Genomic DNA, 20,757 nt, shown 5'->3' with positions numbered 1-20,757 from the left:
GGGGACATTTCTCTGAAGCTCTCCCATACTCACATACAACTCTGTTGAATCCATCCACCCATCTGCATTTTACATATTTGCAGCACAGTGGTAGAAAACCAATCCTGATCTCCAATGCCAACCTATTTTGAGATTTGGGCTAAGAAAACTGCTAAAAAAGCAGTTTTCAGACTTTACCAAGTGTTGCTGTTGACATGCATCGGTTACATTATCCATCCTTCCACTATTTTCTCTTTGGCCTACTGCCTCCCAAAAGTAAGCACATGGGGAAAGGGGAGGGCACAGGCAAGATACATCCCAACACTCAAGAGCTATATTCTTAAATAATAATAATAATACTGAATCTCTAGGTGTTAAGCTCACAGAAAGGCATGTTTCAATGCCTGACTTTTAATAGCCCTTGGTTCGAGTGAGGCCTACAGCATAATACCTTCCTCTTGCTAAACAATCACATTTTAGTATAGTGATGACACTGTTATTCAGTTCTTTTCTTAAAAAAAAAAAAAAACAAACACAGAATTGAATGTCACCATAGGAACGGTCTAAAGTTGATTTTGGAAAGAGGCTCATTTCCTATAGCTTTTCTGTTGGGATAAAAATAATGTCACTGAACTGTATCAGAAGCAAGTGCTTTATGAAGTATCATCTCTAAGATACCATTCAGTTCTGAAAATAGCCTCCCTAATGGTTGCATTTCTTTGGTTTCTGAAGCAGAATAAAGGGCCCAGAAAGGTTTGTTCCCCGTTTTTCTCAACAAGAAACACATCCCAAGCTACCACCAATGTGATCTAATTCAATCATTCTTCAGCCCGTAACGTGTAATAAGTGTCAGTATGGAAAAATACCTTCTTAGAAGAACAATTAAAACTTAAAGCAGTCACCCTGGTTGGCTGGCTGAACAAACGACACATGTTCACACAAGAATAATTCAGTCAACCGTCTTAATAAGGATTTACTTCAAACAGAACCTTGTATGGGTACACTGGACTCAGTCTCATTAAGGAGTAAGTTGGATTTTTATACAGCACGAACCATTGGCAATCTAAAACAGACCCACTGAAGAATGGAATGGAGAATCAAACGCAATGTTTCAGACCCAAGCTCTACGTGCCTTTAATACTTTCTTTTCCTTTTTTTTTTTTTTTTTTGAGAGAGTGCACACTACGACAAACGTTTGCATTTATCATGTTTTTAACTTCTTTTCTAAGGAAGAACTCTCTGAATCTGCATCTTCCAACTCCGCTCTGCGTCTTTTCAGTCCTCCAAGAGATTGAGTGCTCTCACTGCCCGTCGGATGAAAGTCAGCAGTATCCTCTCTTGTGCTCACACTGTAGCTGTTGGAGTCCATTTCAGACAGGCAGCAGTCTTTGTGCAAGGTCACACCCATCTGTACAAGGCTGCCATTATCAGCATTTGAGTGCACCTGTAGTCCTTGTGTCACAGTCTCCTGCTCTCCAAAACTCTGTCCGTTGTTGAAGCATGAAGGGCGAAGATGAAAGTGGCCGTTATTATGGTTAACACAGGAGGTGTCGAGGCTCCTCTCCTCACTGTCATCAGTCTGGTTTCTGGAGCAGTGACCCGACATGCTACGGATGGCAACAGTGGAGAACGGAGGGACCAGTGAGTGATGGCTTGATGCTGGTTGACAGTTCTGACTCTTTTTCTGTTCCACAAGTCCTGCAGTCTGAATGCATGGCTCTTCAGTACAACTATTTAGCCCTTTGCAGTTAGCTTTTCCATTGAGCTTTTTAGTCTCAAAAGAATGCTCTACACCTCCACTGCTAGTGTCTTCAGATGTGTTTTCTTGACCCTCCATCCACTGCTGATTGTCACATTCATGAGCTTGACCATTACTAGAATTTTCTATCAAGCCACATTCTTTTAAAGTTTCTTTGTTGTGGCTTTCGGTAGAAAGAGCTGGGGAACCTTGAGGAACTACTGAACTCAAGTTCCTAGCATCTTCCTTTTTTAGTGAGGGTGCTGTACTGTGCCTTCCACTAGTTCCTGGTTTCCCTTCGTCATTCTCCCCATCTCCTCTGGAGGAATCACCATCTTTACTAGCTGAATATGATATGTAAGAATAATGAAGCCATTTATAAGCTTTGTAAATCTTTCTCTCCACTGATTCACTGTCTGAACAAGGAGAGGTTCTTTCTTTGAGAACTTCCTTGTTGGCTGAACTCCTTTCTGGTGAAGAAGCTGAAGAAGACGACAGATCATCCACTTTTATCTGAGGGTAATCATAGATATCCTCCCCTATGTAGGGGGTCACGTTCTCTGTGTTAGTACTAGTCCTTTCCTCCTTTTGCACCTTCTGTCGGCGCCTCAGTGCATTGCGTTGCCTCATAGATGTGCGTCGTTCATTCAGTTCCTCTTCATCTTCTGTACTGCTGCTGCTGCTGCTGGAACTGCTGGATTCGTTCTCCTCAGGACTCGGGGACTGTGGCCGTGGGAAAAGGTCTGTATCTAGTTCTGCCTCACAGGTATTGTCATCAGAATCAGACTCATTGGAAAGGGCCAGGAGACGTTTATCCTGATACTTTCTCAGAGCAGAGAGCCTCTGCTGACGGGAAGCCACGTCTTCTCTGGCTGAGGGGGATTCAGTTGATCTTAAGGCCCTGAAGTTATAGGCAGTTTCATCAGACTCTTCAGCCACATGTGGTGGGGAGTGATGCATAGAGGCAGAGGACTCTGACTCACTGTAAGCGGAGCGTTCACTTACTCCTGCATGGAGCTGCAGGATTGTGCTCTCACTGAGGTCACTGTCTGAGTCAGAACTCCAGCCCTCGATCTCTCGGCGCACCAGGGAGTCAAAAAAGGCCATCATTCGTGGATCTTCCTGGACTGACTGGTTGGCATAATCATGGGACAAACCACTACCACTGTTCAGCACAAGACTGATGTACTCTTCGTGAGTGTAGAGACAACGTGAATCATCCTCAATTCTACCATCCAGATCCCCTGTGCAGTCAGGCTGTTTGTAAGGACTCCAGATCTATAACAGAAAATAAAAAAATACATATGTTTTTGAATTCATAAACTATCACAAGCATTTGAAACAGAACAGTAGCGCAAATACCCAGAACAATTGCAAGCTGCAGATCGTTTTTATTAGTTTTCACCCCTCAGACCCATAATTACAAGTATTCCAGAAATGTGGGGTTTTCTTCTCCCCCTTTACAAATGTGTTTTTCTTGCATCTGCTTCACCCACATAGAATTTCAAAGCTCTCACACTGCAGATTATCCATCATTTCAATATTCCTGTGTGTAATAATTTCTCCCAAATTGCAGGGCTCTATTTTTATGTAATAGGGGATGCTTACTCACTAACGGTAAGAATAGTTTGTTGCCTGCAATACAGTCTTAGAACTAATGAAGGCACTTGTCTCCCAGGAAACTGCAGTTGCTTGTGCCAGTGATGTAGAGTTAACATTTCATCCAGCTGCACAGTCAGTCACACCTGATCAGCAGGCAGGGAGCTGAATGTATGGAGGTGAAAAGCAGGCCTGCACTACTCCGTTTAGGGAACAGTCATGAAGGAAAGAAAGCATCCAACTCAAGACACAGCAGCAGTTTTAGTTACTGGGAAAAGGTGAAGGAGAAGAGTTTTACTGAAAGCTACTTTTGAAGTGGAGAGAGGTAGTAACATTGCAAAGTGTATTGACTGAACCAATAGCAACAGCCTTGACTGTGCTGTCCTTCTAGCCTTCCCTCCGTTTTCCTGGTGTGGAGGGAAAACAGAAAAAAAAAAGCCCCAAAGAAGATCCACCAATATCCCTAAGAAACTGGCAATCCATAGCAAACATAATAGTTGGATCTCCCCACCTTTTTCAGTTTTACTCACAGATTCGGGGGCAATATGATTAAGGCACACATTGGCCAAACACTATCACTTTATTCTAGATCGGTGGTTAATGTGATGCACAACACTTACTGTAAACAGAGCTAGGATGTCGCCTATCCACAATACTGTCTTAACGTTCTGCTTATAAAATATCTGATTTCAGTCATGCTTTGGTTTTGCCACACTAACAAGCTCGGGGAAAAAATTCTATGCCAGCTGTCTATGTCAGGTCATCCTTTTGGGATACACTGTGGCAAAAACATCCAACTCTTTTCCCAATACAAATTAGTCAAGTTTTGTTCCTGGTAGACAAAATAGCTAACAAAAAGAGTGTTCTGCCTGTGCAAATGGGATAATCAGCACTCATCTCACATATGCGTAGTTAACACATGCAACATAATCTGATACTACCATGACAAGCACTATAAAAAAAGCTCACGAGAATGCCAGTAATTCTGTATTCACAGAAATTTTCAACAGTGTACAGTAAGACCTTACACCTTTAATACTGGAAGTAAAACAAAATAAATTATTATTGGAAGTAAAACAAAATAAATTAATTACGATTACTTATTCAGCACAGCCAAATTTAAGATGTACAGGTAACCTTTATTCTGGAATTCTCCCAAACTTGAATGCCTTTACTTCGCATCCTCCATAATTTATGGTTAACAGAGCTTCCACATACGATCTGGCTATGTAGATAAAAAGAGACACTATTCCAAAATTAAAGTGGGCTGCAGATATACCTTTTTCTGTATGGCAATCATCAAGCTGCCTTTCAGAGCAAAGGCAAAGGAATTTTACATTGCATTACATTAGCCTGCTCCTAGGAACATGTCTCAATATCAAGGCATATTCACTATTGGTACTTAATTGCTATTTTTATTATTTGCAGTACTTAAGCAAATTCTCTTCCAGTACAGTTCATTAATGTAATATTTGAAACCAGAATGAAGACACTCTCCATTGCTTGGTTCAAGCACTGCACTTACTAGACGTACAGCTCAAGGGACAAGGATTGGGTTTGGATAAAGATAACAAAACCCAACGAAGCCCACTATGTGTAGACTTCCATCAACCATTCTTAACCTTTTTGAATTATCCAAGAGAACAGAAAGAATCTCTCCTCATCTTCTAATTATTTCCCATGCTCCACTTCCTAAAGACAAGGTAGGAAGGCGAAGCGGCTGAGGGAACTGGAGTTGTTCAGTCTGGAGAAAAGGAGGCTGAGGGGAGACCTTATCGCTCTCTACAACTACCTGAATAGGAGGCTGTAGCGAGGGGGGTGTTGGTCTCTTCTCCCAAGTAACAAGTGACAGGACAATAGGAAATGGCCTCAAGTTGCGCCAGGGAAGGTTTAGATGGATATCAGGAAAAATTTCTTCACTGAAAGGGTTATCAAGCATTGGAACAGGCTGCCCAGGGAAGTGGTGGAGTCACCATCCCTGGATGTATTTAAAAGACATGTAGACATGGTGGTTAGGGATATGGTTTAGTGGTGGACTTGGCAGTGGTCAGTTCACAGTTGGACTCGATCTTAAAGGTCCTTTCCAACACAAATGATTCTATGATTCTACGAAAGAGTCTTCTCTCAGTGGATACATGAGAGAGATCATTGATTGAGGACACACCAAGTTTTTGAATAGAAAAATAGAACTCTTCTTTCTCAAAGGACTACTCTGAGTTGCTGCTTTCTTGATGATTTAACTAGCACCTGTTCAGTACCTTCTCTCACAATTTATCAGATCTTTTCCTCTCTCTGTCCCATTTCAGCAAGTAGATCAGATCTTTTTGTATTTAAGAAGCACATACCTTCTTGTAAATGCTTCATACTGTATGCCTGGACAAGCAGGCTGGCATGCCCCTTCCTCAAATAGTCTTACCAGTGTTAAGATTGATCACTAGGTTTTATAAAACTTTTTTTAAAGCAAGAGAATTAGAAAACTCTTAGATTCTGTATGAACCAATATAAATGGAGGAGAGGTAGTCTGCTCTGAAGTCCCTCTGGGAAAGGTATGTTTTATAATGAAAAGTCATCTAAAAAGGTACATAAAGTGTGCACAGAGAGATTCCACATTGTTGTTAGTGCTACCAGGTCCTTCTGATCACTCTGCAAGCATCAGAGAAAATACAGCAGTGTTAAATATTGAAAAGATAGCTACAAAGAGTCCATAGTGAGGCTTTTCTCTTCAGAGACAGATTTGTTCACAGAGGAGGAGTAAATAATAAAGAGAAGTCAAGGGAATTCAGGATGAATACCCGTTTGTACAGGATCAGATGTCTCTGGAGATTGATATCCCTACTTTTTAGACATTTTGCCATGAGCGAGTGCGATGGCCTGACAGAGTCCCAGAAAGAAATCAGACTAAGAATCTATCCTTGGCAGAACCAAGAAGTCTTTAAATTGGCAGCAACTGGTCCAGTGCTGTCTGTGGCATCTGAAATGGACTTCTTTGTAAATGGAATGCCTTTGCCTTTTTCTCATCCTCTGACTGATGCCATGTCAAGGAAGAATGTGAGCAAATTGCAGAAAATAAGTTGGCAAATCATTCTTTCTCTGTCAGAGGATTAAGGAGCTGAATATTACTCACTGATGACCTGAGTACAGATATAAAAATAGGAACAATAACAGAAAAGGGGAGTACAAAACTGGGTCTCTACTTCAGCAGAGATGCTTCAGAAAGCATCTTTGAATTGCTTGTATTCCATGGTCGCAAACCCCCAAATTTTGAAACAAAAAAAGTAGTTATGCCTGTAGCGTGAGAATAATTAAAACCAGCTATATTAGATTATCTGATCAGGCAGAGGCAGCTAGACACAATGACATTAATCTGTCACCATAGCAACACGGCAAATAGACTTTGCTATCTTTGATATACTGATGATTTTTAAAGAAATGGGCCTACAACAGTTGTGCTCAGAACCACAGTCACAGAGCACTCTGATACAAAGCAGTATTTCTTGCTGAAAATCCTTATGCACTTTATCTATTTTCTCTTTTCTGGAAGTGTCTTCTAACTGCATAATTCTCCATGGCCCTCCTCTAAGCCCCACACATCAGTGGGAATGTCTCATTTACTTATCCTGCAATGCAATTCATTTTACTGCCAGCACATCCCAATGCCTCAGATACTTAACTGAGGAGAAAAGTGGTATTTTTCTATCTTATATTGCTTTAGCCTTCATGGTGAATGCTTGCTGCAAATGATAATTTCAGTTCACAGCTGTGCTTTTCTATACAATTTTACTGAGGTTCAGGTTTCTGAAATAGAGCAATGAACAATTCATCTGGGTTGATGTGTCCAGCACACAGTCTGGAATCAACGCTTCTAGTATCCTTTACTAATGAGCTTGCTGAATCTTATTTTAGGTTTCTGAAACCTCCTCACTTGAATATTCACACCCCCTCCCCTCATCTTATCCATTGTATTCTCAGTCCTAGCAGAACTCAAACCCGAAACCACTGAGTTACTGAATTATATTCTTGCAGGTGCTTTACAACAAAACAAAACTAAAGCAAAAAACCATAACCACAAAGGTCAAAATAATTCTTGTGAATACTATTCATTTCAGCAGGGCTAGGTCTGAGATGAATTTGTATCTCATTTGCAATCAGCATTAAAATAGCAAGTGTGTTGGCAGAAGAACGTGGAATTATTCAATGGCTTCTCTGTATCACGCCTTGATGCTGGTGCTATCAGTTCCTCACTTTTATAAATACTAAATTTAGGCCAGCTAGTCTAAAAATTAAGGGCTCAGACAAACAACTACTTGCATCCACATTTTTAATTCATCACAGAGTTTCTACAATTGAGGGAGCAGAATACCAGCCAACCACAGTGAAGTTGTCTTCTGTGATTTAATTCCAGAAAGATTTTTAGAAGACACTTGGAGGGCACTAAAAGGAAGGACACTTCTTAAGGAACTGATTAAAACAAACACACACCAAGAAAACAAGAAACCCCTAGCTACAATTTTTATTTATGGCTCTTCCTCTTGTCACCTCAACTTCTCCAAGGAAGCACATCAAGCATTTATATGGGGGAAAGAAAGGTAGCTGTGCAAGGGAAGTACTTGTGTTCCCAGCTGTTTTTAATGCAGTAAATAGTCCCTCAGAATTGCTGGTGTTGTTTTTCCTGTTTTGCCTTCTGCTAGTGGCAGTTACTAGCCAACAGCCTATCTGCAGAAGTAGCTGGAACGAAGAAGAAACCACCATTGTATGGTCACCCACAAACAGCTGTTCACTAAGATAGTACCTTTGAAGAGTGAAGTCATGCAGATCAAACAAGATATGAACGTTAAAACAACCTGATCCCCAAACAAGGCACATTACAAGCTGAGAGAAAATAACATACAACAAAAGGGTAAGAAGTTCTGGCCCCTTAATAAACTTAATACATTAAACACCTTTCCCTTAATTTGTTTCTAGCTTGCAGTGTCTGGGGAATTCAGTTCCTTCAAAGCAGCTACACGAGTTCCATTGCACATACTGTGACACAACAGGCATTCTCTTCTAAGGAAGCATTCAAGCAGAGGTGTCTCTGAAAGAGTTACACAACCTGTGACTGGGGCCTTAATCGAACTAACCTTTTAATCACTAAGCAAAAAAAAATCCCTGCCAAAACCCTGGCAGAACTACACAAAAGCAACACAGGGGATGTTTATACCAGTGCTAATCCAACATTCTAAGCATACTCATGCAGGAAGGATTCATAGGGTGAAGGGTCAGCAGATCTAAAATCCAAAAGTGAGAATTCAGGCTGCGTGAATCAAGTTCCCAAAGCAAAAGAAAAAACGCCTCTGGCAAAACTGTTGTTAAACAGTGGCAGTTTGACTGCTTGGAAATTGAAAAATTGGTGAGCTGCTAAGACTGCTCAATGCACTTTTGTTCAAAGCCTGTATTTGAAAGATTCGTGATCAAACCTGTTAGAGGGAGAGACAGATGAAGCAAAAAGTAGCAAAGCAAACTAAAGTACCAGTGGAAGATGGAAGAGAAGGAAAGCTGAACTATAATCAGAACCTAAATGCCGATAGTAGCTGTAATGCAAGTGATGCAGCTGGGCATTGGGCCACAGTCCCTGGGTTTTGGGCCAGTTCTGGTCCCTAAGTTGCAGACCACTAAAACACTCCTTTGCAGGACAAGTTCATTCAGTCAACTTGTAGCTGACTGAAGCATTTACTAATACTCAAATGACCTCATTTACAGCCACATGCAGGTAAGACTTTTATGAAGTCATTTAACAAATAATTAGAAGCAGCACCGGTTCTCATTATCCTGCTTAAAAATTCAATCGTTCTGGTTTCTTTCATCTTGTTGATAGATCTAAATTACAGCAAAATTTCTACGGCAGCAGAATGCAAAGTGCATTAGTGTAGCATTATCCTCTGCCTCCCCACCCTCAAACTCTGCTATTAAAAATGACAAAAAAAGTTTCTGCCTTGCTCCTGCAATATTGGCTGTCTTTCCTTAAGGAAAGAAAGTTTCAGAACCTAACAATGTTTGTTATCTCTTTCCATTCCACATTAAAAGGCACAAACTTCCTAAAGATACTGTACATTCTTAGAGGACTCAGAAAAAATGTACTGTGGAAGGTATTAAGAGTCCTGTTCCCTCTGGAAGCCACAGAAAGGTATGTTGATTCTATGCAGAAGTGTGTACAAAAATTATAGAAGGGCTCCTGAGACAGTATTTGGGCCAAATTCAGCTAGGACAGGCTAGGCTACGGCTCAACAATACTCTTTGGAGAGATTTTTGTTAAATTTTAGCCCAAAGTATCAGAAGTCTTAGGAGATCACAGCTACAGCTGTGACCAAACTCTCCTGAGAAGGACTGTTTGCATGATACTTCAGTTATGGACAGAATGAAACTGGAAAAAAATTCTTCTTTCAAGGTACAAATCCAGGAAATTCTGATCTTATCCCTTATCTCTAAAACCTTCAAAACTGAAACAGAGTTTAAAGATGAAATGCCCGATTAAAAATTTGCATCAGTTTAGCCAGAAAATGAGACATACCACTTTACAAAAGAATACGATTAGAAGACAGGATAGGTGTAGAAAAGAACGATGCTGAGCAGAACAAAGCATTTCTTCTTGAAATATTGAAAGAACATGTTTTCTGGTAATTAATCTTACCTTTATAATCTTTTCAACGCCAGAAGAACAGATCATGTAAGTGTGAGGATTAAACCGGACTTGGTTTACAATTGACCGATGACCTTTCAATACCATAAAAGCACCATTGACAACCCTGCCAATGCCACCTAGGGAAAAAATAAGCACACACTGAAATGAATAATTAAATCTTCATATCGCTTTCATTCATAATCATTTAAAGTCGTATATATTGACAATGCACTTCAGCTTTATTTTGCAATATTTTAAGGCCTGTGTTGGCTGCAGAATTCCAATTTTATGAGTAGTGCCCCTATGAAAAGCTGCAAGTTTGATGAAAAGCATCCTTCCTGCAAATTAGGACTTGGAGGCTAGCTTTAGTTCAACTATCTAAACAAACAATGAAAGTTTTCGACCTAATATGACAAGTATGTGAATAAGAACAACATACATACTTAAATGAAATCACCAGTGAAACCTAAGGCATGACACTACTCACAGTTTGTAAACTTGAGCAGAGACAAATAAAGAGATTGACTTTTTTTAATGGCTATACTCTTTTTTTTTGTCATTTATTTTTTAAAACAGCAATTCATCGCTGTCACAGTTGACTCTAGTCTGATGGGTAGGAACCTAAAGGAGGCAATCTCCAAGGCTACTAACCTGAGTTACTATATTACAGCTGAACTCAGTATAGCCTTCCCTAGACTGGCATCTATAACAGCTCGTATTTCTGTGAATCAAGCTTAAAGAAGGACCTGAAATAACACATCTGACCAGTAGGTTACATCATTCTTTGTCACAAGGCAGGGAATTAGCTGAAGTGGAATGCTTTTGTGCTAATGGTAAAACTCAAAACAGAAGCCAGACAACTTTTCTGTTTGGTCGTTGACTCTTACTAGGTCTATACACCAAAGCAAGAAACTGTCATACAGTAATTTTTTATATTCATAGATTCACACAATTAAAACCATAAATTTGTTAGAAATCACACCTGTGTATCTGAATAAACATGTGTCAATCAACATGCTATGATTACATCTTCAGTGAAAGAAACCAAAACTTTTAAAACAGGGGAAGTAAAAACTGAAAACCACTTCAGAGGAAAACAATCTTGCTATTTACAACTTCAAAAAGTTCGTAAGCACACCTTACAGAAAGTTAAAATAATTCCATTAGCTTCTGTGCTACTTATAGTCGTCTTAACACTAAACACGTAAACTTTATGTTCTTGCTGAAGATGTTTGCTATCCTCCTTTGTCCTCCACAGGAGCTCTTTCAGATGAAATAGCTGCTGGTTTATGCCCTAACTCCAATGTTGAACAACTTTTCTTCTAGAACAGAGTCAAGAGTTCTCCTGCAATACACGTCCTAAAGAAAAACTTGCATTAACGCTGAAGAGCAGCAAGACAGAAGGGACAAGAAAAGAAGAAGGAAAAAAAAGCATTCCTGTATCCCCTTCCATTTGTTAGGTTACGTAAATTATAAAGAACTAGCTAGTGAGCTTGTATTCAGCCCCTCTCCTCTTAGAAAAAGTACTCTATGCCTTCCATTCATTATAACTATACTCTGAAGACCAGACTGATGTGTATGTGGTATACAAACCATGATAAAGATTCAGAAATGAGGAGTCATCTAACTCCAAAAATCCACAGACAGATCTTTTTACTGCTTCCGGAAAGTGTTCTGTTTGCACAAATCAATTTTTGCAGATCAAACTGCAGTCTCATGGCACTTTGGGATAGCACATGGCCTTTTTAAAGACTTTGTATATAGAATGAAGGCTCATTTAAAATAAAGAAAACTTGAAAGGAAGACTATCACTCCAGTTAACTTCTAAATATGTTCATCAAAACTGCACTGAGACTGAGCTACCTGAAGGGTTCTCTCATTTGGGTACATTTGTATTTTCTGTAACGGTTCAGAGATAAGTTCTGCCTTCTGCCACTGGAGCAAGATTTCACCAGCGTAAGCAAAGCTGACTGAGAAGTAACTGATTGGAGAACAAGTTCATTAAATGCCAAATTGGGCTCTTTTGATTTTCTTTTCCATTTCATGAAATTCCTCATGTCCTTTCATTCTGCTCACCCTGCAAGACATTTGTGACCGCACTTATGGCTGATGGCAAGTTGCCTTACTCCCACAGCGTTCCTTCCAGTCAAATCACAGCTGTCAATCCAGTTGTATCTATCAAGCCAACAGGAGATGCTTACATCAAGTCCAGTTCTCAACGCATTTGTCTTGACCTAGCAGACAAATGTTCCAGGAAAGAGGGCCTTGGGAATGAAGAGACAATTTGCTTAGGAAATGTTTCCAAGTCTGCAAGTAATGCCTAAAACAAGTTTTAACTATCCATGGACTCTGTCTGCCTGAATTGAGTACAAAACAAGAAAAATGCCCTACAAAACCACTTACAAAACAGTCAGATTTAGAGAGACAATGAGCAAAGAAAGAATTATAATGCAGATGAAATACAAATTTAGGGCATCAATATCTTGGGCTGCATTTCCAAGTCAGTCATTGGCCTTTTGTACTACTGGCAGCAGTGTGAATTAACCTGTGGTTACCTTCCTAGTAACACAGTGAAAACAGTCATTAAATGCCAGAACTGTCTTCTGGCATTAAACTTCAAATGTTTATCAATACACTAAGAGCACTGGATGAAAAGCGCACAGCGTGCCATGTCTAGAACACAGCTCTCCCTAGGCTGCAGCCAAATTCAGACAGTGTCTGAAGCCCAGAAATCCAACTGTGTCCTGGGCTGCATCAAAAGCAGCGTGGCCAGCAGGTCAAGGGAGGTGATTCTTCCCCTCTACTCCGCTCTCGTGAGAGCCCACCTGGAGTACTGCATCCAGCTCTGAGGTCCCCAGCACAAGAAAGACACGGACATGCTAGAGTGGGTCCAGAGGAGGGCCACAAAAATGATCAGAGGGATGGAACACCTCTCCTGTGAGGACAGGCTGAGAGAGTTGGGGTTGTTCAGCCTGGAGAAAAGAAGGTTACGGGGAGACCTTATTGCGGCCTTTCAATAAAGGGGACTTATAAGAAAGACACAAAGAGACTTTTTACCAAGGCCTGTAGTAACAGGATAAGGGGCAACAGTTTTACGCTGAAAGAGCATAGATTTATATTGGATATAAGGAAGAAATTCTTTACTGTGAGGGTGGTGAGACACTGGAACATGTTGCCCAAAGAAGTTGTGGATGCCCCCTCCCTGGCAGTGTTCAAGGCCAGGTTGGATGGGGCTTTGAGCAACCTGGTCTAGTGGAAACGTGTCCTTGCCCATGGCAGGGGGGTTGGAACTAGATGATCTTTGAAGGTACCTTCCAACCCAAACCATTCTGTGATTCTGGGAAAGAACTCCAAAGCTTTCTGCTTTTATACTGAAGTTCCCTAAATTCCTTTTAAGCTGTTAACAGTAAAATCAGAGGAAGCATAGTACTAGAACATACCTCACTCCTCTCAGACTGAAGGTGAACTTCCCTACAAAGCCCCTTAAAACAACTAGCTGCCCAATTACAGGAAAAGTCCCCTAGGAGCAGATTACTGCAATTGCAAATCTTAGCAGTCAGCTTCTTACAGTAGTAAGAGAGGTTTTAATCACTTAAACCAAAAAGTATTGACTCCAGCAATACTTTGATAATCTTTGAGTCAAATATAATAGACTGCCCCAGAACCTAATTTTTGGACAACCCCTTGAGTGACGCAATTTTAGTCTACCAACTCCTATGTGCTTAAGCGACATCTCTAAGTAAGTGCTTAATGCAGAGCCTTCTACATCCTTATACTGACAGCAGTCCCTTCATTTTGTAGTGGCCCAGCAAAGCTGGTATCACATTACAGGAGTATCTGCGTGGCAGACATGCCTGTGTCCAGACTTGTCTGGAATCCCCCTGGTCTCTCAGCAGAGGCTTAGCTGCAGCCATACAGCTTCTAGCCATCTCACAGTGTGAGTTGTTTGCTCATGTCTGCTGGCAAAAAAAAAAAAAAGTGTATCTGTACATTAAGTGGAGGCTGGCCATAAACTGCTCAAATTCCTGAGGCCATCTTCCTTTTTTTTCATGTAATAATTTCTATTTCTTTTTGCTGTCTTCACTTGAACTGGTATTTTTATTTGTATTGTTTCAGCAGAATTGACCTCTGCTATCCCCACAACACTCAAATTTTGCTTTTGAGGTTTGGGGTTTTTTTTTTAGGGGATGGAGGTGTTGTTTGTTTGCTTTTGAATTTAGCGGCATGTGCAGGTCCTGCAACTGGTTTAGCATAGCAACTTTTATATTCTTAGATAGTTACCATGTACATAAGCAGTGTTTATACAGAAGCCATTAGCTTACATATATGTTATTAATAATATATATTAAAAAAAAGTCTTAAAGTCTTCAGAGGCTGATTATGCTGATTTTAGAAGGTTTCTAACTTTCTAACCTCTAACTACTGGAGGGGAGGGATGGAGATACACTAGCTGGTTTTGCAATACTGTCCATAAATTGCTATGCTTAAAGACAGTTCTGAGTAGTGGTTTAGTGTTCTAGCTGTGCGGGTCGATGGTTTTTTGGTCTGCTTTTATTTGATACACAAAGTGAAATGTCAAGAAAATCCCTCTTCCTCTACACCCTGCAAGTAAGTGCTCCAAAGAGGAGCAATACAAAGTCTCAAAAAATTCTTTAAATAATATCCTACTATCTTATCTGACCAACTGGAAGAAATAACTTATAAAAGGCTAAACCTGAAGAGTACATTTTAAAACAGATTTCCCCTACACACGTTTGACAAGAATACCATGGCAACACAAGGCATATCTACAGGCTCCGATACAGACAGAAGGAAGGAATAATACAATGCATTGAAGTAGTAGATGTCTACTAAGTTGCCAAAGTGATTACTTCTTGGTTTGCTTTATTATTTTATGTTTTAAATATTATGCTAATGAAATCCTTGTTAAATATGCAGTTTTGTAAATATTTATGCAAATGAGTTGACATTTCACATATTGAGAACATGCTGGGTGGTACATACCAACACATTCTAAAAAAAACACTAGTAAATTATAATGAAGGAGAGTGAGATATTTGGACAGCAATCTGACTTCCCATGCACAAGTTTCACAGCACGTAGCAGCATTTAAAAAAAACTGAAGAATGAATTATTTGAAGGATAAGGAAAAAAGGGAGGTGATAGATTATTAGGAAAAGTGCCCTAGTGTAGAAATCCTGTAAGAGTGTAGAACAGTGTCTAAACTATGGAAGCTGCGTTGTTCCAAACATTTAAAAAAACCTGCCAAAGCACCAGACAACTTGCTGGGATAAGGAACAATCCTCCACTGGCTCTGTAACAGAGGAATTAAAGAAGTCATTAAGAAGTCCTTTCTATCTAGGACACTGAAAAAGAAGTCCCACTGGTTGTTCATATAAGGTAGAAAGATGTTCCACAGACTAACGCATAACTTCATACAAGCCTTGTGAATTACTCAAAGTGCTGAAAACTCCTGAGAAGAACCAGATATTTGCAACTGCTGCCAGTGTGCCATAGCATACCATTCCACTGCAGTACTTGGCACTACAGTAGAAAGCGCGTTTAAAATTTATTTAGTTTTCATTAATAATAATCTGGGACACATTTAGACCATAGGCCGCAGCCCTGCATTTGATTCCTATGAGGTCATGGTGTGCTAATGGAAGAGAGATACCACAGTTTGGAAAGCAAATGCACAGCACAATGCAAGCAAATATGCATAGTGTATAGGGCCTCTGCCTTCAGTACGGCAGATTATGTTTAGACTCCTTAAAGAGTCTCTCTTTGGTCACTCACACACCTGTATTTGTTTCGTACAATGCATGGCAGCAGATGGCTTTGCTCCTCAGAGACCTGTCTGCAGAGAAGCCACATTTAAATACAAGCACTCTTGCCCTGAGAGCAGCATCCCTTCTAGTGGGATCAGGAATCTGATTCCAGCTCTGGCAGCAGCCAGAGCAACTTCAAGGTTTCTCAGCAGCACGGGCAAAACTGACTTTAGTCACATCAAATATGGGGTGAGAACAGCAAGGGCTAGCCAAGATCCTTTCTCCTCCTGGCATGGTTAAGAGGAGACAGTTTGGAAGAAGCATCAGAGGACTGCGGCTTAATACTTCTGCTACTACAAGAGAAAGCAAAAGGGAGCGTCTCCCCATAAGAATGCAGTTCCAACTCCATCTGCACACTACTTCCACCCACCCTCCACCTCCCAGGCCAGGTGAAAGGATCAGTGTGGCCCTGCAGAGCTTTAGTGTAAGCACAGGGAGCAGTGAGCCAGCATCAGTACCTGCCTCAGGCAACCTGCTCTTCCAGGCAATCACTCACTGTGCCTAGCCTGGGCCTAGAACCAGACCCGTGATGGTCTTATGCCTCTGCAGAGGTTCCAAAAGCCAAAGAAAAAATTAATATTTAAACATCTAAAGAATATGCAGAAAGCTGTAGTGGTAGTGGCTATTTTTGGATGTATGTTTTCTCCCTTTTGTTGCTGCTAAATATCTGCCATATCTATCTACGCCTTATCCCACCGTTGTTATCACCAGTACAGCTGAACAATATGAAAGCTAAGATAAAATTACTATAGAAATAAACTTTGGCACACCCTTTCCACTCTGTCCCCTCTTCTGGTCTGAGAGAGATTGCTCTTTCGCCGTGTTTAACTGCATAGGTCGCAATGGTTTTTACAATGTTATTGGAACCATGCAAATTACCACCAACAACTATGCTTTCTGAACATAAAGGGAATAAAATTAGTGAAATTATCACACAACCGATGGCTGTTGTTTTTGAAAATGGAGGTGTGAAAACTGCTTGCCTGTGCATTTATTTTGTACTGGTAGCTGCAAACACATTAAATACAATAAAGAGAAAGGAGGTTTGGTACAATCAGATGGCTAGTTGCTGGGGCCTAAGGCTTCTCCAGCCTCTCCCAGTGCTCAGTGTTGTCTTCAGCTTTCTAGTGCTAAATGAGATATGAAACATGCTAAGACCGGTAAGAGAAACACTCATGGATGCTGAATCTTCTTCCACTTGGCTACAGCACTACAAAGCACCCAACACTGCCTTGTTTTCTGATAGATGCTATCTAGCCAGGACATTTCCACAGGTTTCTAGTATTTCAATCCACATGACACAGAAACCAGTTTAAATTCTACTGAATACAAGAACTTCTTCTACGCTGCCCCACCAACTTACTTGCTATGATAATCAAACAACTGTTCCATAGCACACTATGGTCAACACTGACCTGATGGAAGAGACAGACTACAGTCCTAAAAGTAAAACAGTTTAGATTCCAAGACCACTCCTCAGAAAAATCTTTTTTTTTTTTTTTAAATACAAACCTTCCAGAACATGCTCCCCATGGGGCCAGATGGCTTCGCCCCCCCCCAACCCAACTGGTATGTATATATGCATGTGTGCACATATATAAAAATCTCAAAAATAGCTAAAGACATTAAGAAACACTTAATCATCTATTATTCATCTTCACTTATCAGTCTGGAACTTTGAGAACTTAAACCACAAGCTGTCTCCAATGAGATATAACCCTGTTCAAATGTTGTGAAAAGATCTCTTACTAAATTCTTCAAGCCTAAAGAGGTGTCTGCATTTACAACGACCAACAAGGAGAAAAAAAGGGAAGATAAATTGCATCAGTTCTGCTGAAAATTGGCGCAATTAGTTTAGTAACTGGACTGCAGTGACAGGCCTTTTCTTGCTAGCAGTTACAGTCAAAGACAGAATTAAAAAGAGGTTTTGAAATGCAGTTTGCTGTTCTGATTTAGTTAAGTTTTTGAGAAGTTTGGTGACAGCCTGCTCATGTAAACTGAAGGATCCCCAACTGTCTTCTCAATCGCAAATAAGTATCATATCCCTCACACAGCATCTTTGAGCAATATTTCAAAAGCAAGAGACAAGCTCTGAGTTGCAAAGATGATTCAGAGTAGTGGGTGAGGAATGTAAATTTGATTTTGCAAAACATTTGGTCTACCAAGCCCTCTATTACCCCACAAGACATGTCAGGTTCTGTCTTGAACAGGGATTCTTTACCAGCTAAGAGACCATGTTTATAGGAGTTAGGTTTAAATACTGCCTGAAGTGCTTAAATGTTAACAGTCTTGCTGGGCAGGTCATGTAGGACTGATGTCTCTTCTCGCTTCTAGCTTCCCTTGGAGTCAAGTAAAAGCTGTGGAAACTCAGGACTGCTTTTCTTCTGCCAGACTAATGTATTAATTTTGCTAGAAACTCTGCCTCTGAAGAAAACTGGGATATATACTTTAAAGAGGAAATTGGCTAACAAATTCACCGAACAATCAGCAATTACTTTTCAAGCACAGTGGAAAGATGGGTAGTACCTGGATGGAGAAGAAAGTGGAAAAATGAGCAAACTATTCCACCTTCAAGAAAGCAAAAAAGGTGGTAAAAAAGCAACCAACTTTCTGGCATAGGAAATCCTGGCCTATTCAGAATAATCTAAGATTGTGGAGGGAGACAGCCAATAAAACTCTTCAACAGAATAGCTTCCTAAGCAATTTAGGAAATACCTTTTTTTCTCAGACCTCCCCACCTTGAAGTAAATCCTGGAACAAAACGGCTGGCAGAATTTCCATCTGAGGGGGGATGACTCAATGCAACCTACTGGGAGAGTACCTTTAAACTATGATTATCTGCAAAAACCAGCAGAATTTGTTCCATTTTCCTGGCAAAATACCAACACAGGTAACCCCATTCCTCCAACTTGAAATATGTTTGCAATTGTCCAACTGGTGTGTTCCTTTCCACTTCATCGTTTGTGTAGTAATGTTGCTAACCATTAGATAGCTAGTACTTGCTGCACCTGTACTTAAGCAAAATAAACTATTTCAGAGTTGTCGTTAAGGATGCATCTCTGTAAAAAGATTCAGTTTGCAAAAAAGTTGCTATTTACAAATAGCTGATATAATTTAAAGGAGTTGTATCATAAATATTTCTAGCAACACAATGTCTGAATTCAACCGGAAGGTAGAAATCAGTTAGAGAGATATTTTTATTTAAAATACCAACCAACAGTACAGGACATTACATCATCCTGTCTAGTTTGTGCAATATTTTACATGAAAGACCACATTCCACCCCCTCAGATCACAGACTCAAAGACACTCCTATTTTAAGCCAGAACATGAGCACAAGGAGTTTTCCATTGAAGCAGAAGGTTTCCAAGGTCTCCACATGCCTACAGCAGGACTCTTTGTCCAAGAAGGAAGCACAGCAACCTCTCTAGCTGAACAATCATTCTGAACCACAGGATGAGATTTAAGAAAGGATGTTTCATCACATTCAGAACAGGCACAACCCTTCAAGAAGAGCTGAATGAAGAAGAGAAGAGCTTCAATAAGCCTGTCACTGGTGATGTGGATGGTGGATGAGTTACTTGCCACAGAAGCCAAAACTTTAGGTCTAACAAAACAAAGCTCATGAGTTTTACTAAAATGTTTCAATAAGAGAGCTGCCTAAGTTACAAGAGACTAAGACATACACTTTCCTACTGTAGGATCTTCTGATCCCATTAAGCAACCACTGAGGGCAACTGACATTAAGTAATTAATTTTGTAACTGAAATGTTGCAAGTTTACTGATACCCTTCCTGAAGTTACAAGAATCAGAAACAAGAAAGCTGACCAAAGCACATACGACATTGTTTTGTGGTAACTTTAGCTATCACTCTTTGTGGAAAGGTCCCAGATAAAAAGTTTGTCATCTGCAGCTGCCTGGGAAAAATGTTTTCAAGAGCATCACAGCCAGATAAGCAGAAAATCCCAAATCCAGAATTTACAAATGGAGTTAGGACAAGTATAAGACATGCATAAAACGTAATTCTACAGCCCACACAAAAACTTACAGATAAATAACTAATTTAAATGTATGTAACCTTTGTTTTAACTAAGAGGAAATTCCATAAGTAATAGTAAAACAGTGTCAAATGTAAAAGGAAATCATACAAATTAAAAGGAAAGCAGGGAGAAGCCTCTATAAACCCTACACAAAGGTAGGAGGCCAAGATACTTGTATATTTAGCAGGACCATCTTCAGGACTTCTGGACTGCAACATCAAATGTTGGTTAAGTAAGCAATCCAAAATCAGAATGGCATTTTCCTCAAAACCCTGCCGTTAACCAAACCTTTTAGAGGCTAGTCATCCTCTCAGCTGTGGATTACACAGCTGTGATTAACAGCCTTTGAAAATGAAACAAAATATTTTCATTTTACCTCTAACACAGTTTGTAATTTGCTCTCACTATTGCTAAAGCACCTGGGACCACAGGATAGCACTCAGTTGTACTTAATACGACTGAAATGTACAGTTTAAACTGTCAGAATCATTAAAAATAAGAATGGTAGTACATTTTCCTAAAGTCTTGAGTCTTTCAATCAAGATTCAACACCCTTCCAAAAGAGCACAGCTATTTGTTTCAACAGAAGAGATATTCTGACATTGTATGGCTTAGAGATAGCAGTGGATGATGTCATATTGCCAAATCCGACACAACACCAGACAATATCAAATTAGACACTGACCAACTGTAGCATCTGCAACACTGTTACATCCCACACACGCTGCTGCTTTTCTTTAACACCCCTCTCCTATACTTTCCCAGAGTTGAGCTAGTGCTGCTTGCTTAGCCTGTCTGCCCCAGCACAGGGAAGGGTCAGAAATGAGTCAAAAGTGGTCATTTCCACCAGCTGAGAGTGCTCCTCCACCCAGAAAGTAAAAGATCATAACTGCTCTGCATTAGATATCAGTTGG

The 20,757-nt window shown here is 40.2% G+C and overlaps 1 protein-coding gene across 3 annotated transcripts in view; it reads right to left on the bottom strand.

Annotated features, from left to right (window-relative positions):
* Positions 1-927: 927 nt before the first annotated feature.
* Positions 928-20,757, bottom strand: part of DCAF5 (DDB1 and CUL4 associated factor 5) — a 76,704-nt gene continuing 56,874 nt past the window's right edge. For all 3 annotated transcript variants that reach the window (XM_068398550.1, XM_068398551.1, XM_068398553.1), the window contains exons 8-9: positions 9,984-10,111; positions 928-2,995 (exon numbers count right to left, since the gene is read on the bottom strand). In XM_068398550.1, the coding sequence (XP_068254651.1) occupies positions 1,184-2,995; positions 9,984-10,111 (1,940 nt within the window). In that variant the 3' untranslated portion in view covers positions 928-1,183. The remainder of the gene's footprint in view (positions 2,996-9,983; positions 10,112-20,757) is intronic.

This window comes from Nyctibius grandis, chromosome 4, assembly GCF_013368605.1.
Source record: "Nyctibius grandis isolate bNycGra1 chromosome 4, bNycGra1.pri, whole genome shotgun sequence".
NCBI classification, from domain to species: Eukaryota; Metazoa; Chordata; class Aves; order Nyctibiiformes; family Nyctibiidae; genus Nyctibius; species Nyctibius grandis.
Note: the sequence above shows the minus strand (reverse complement) of the source record. Positions and strands in the feature narration are given on the sequence as shown.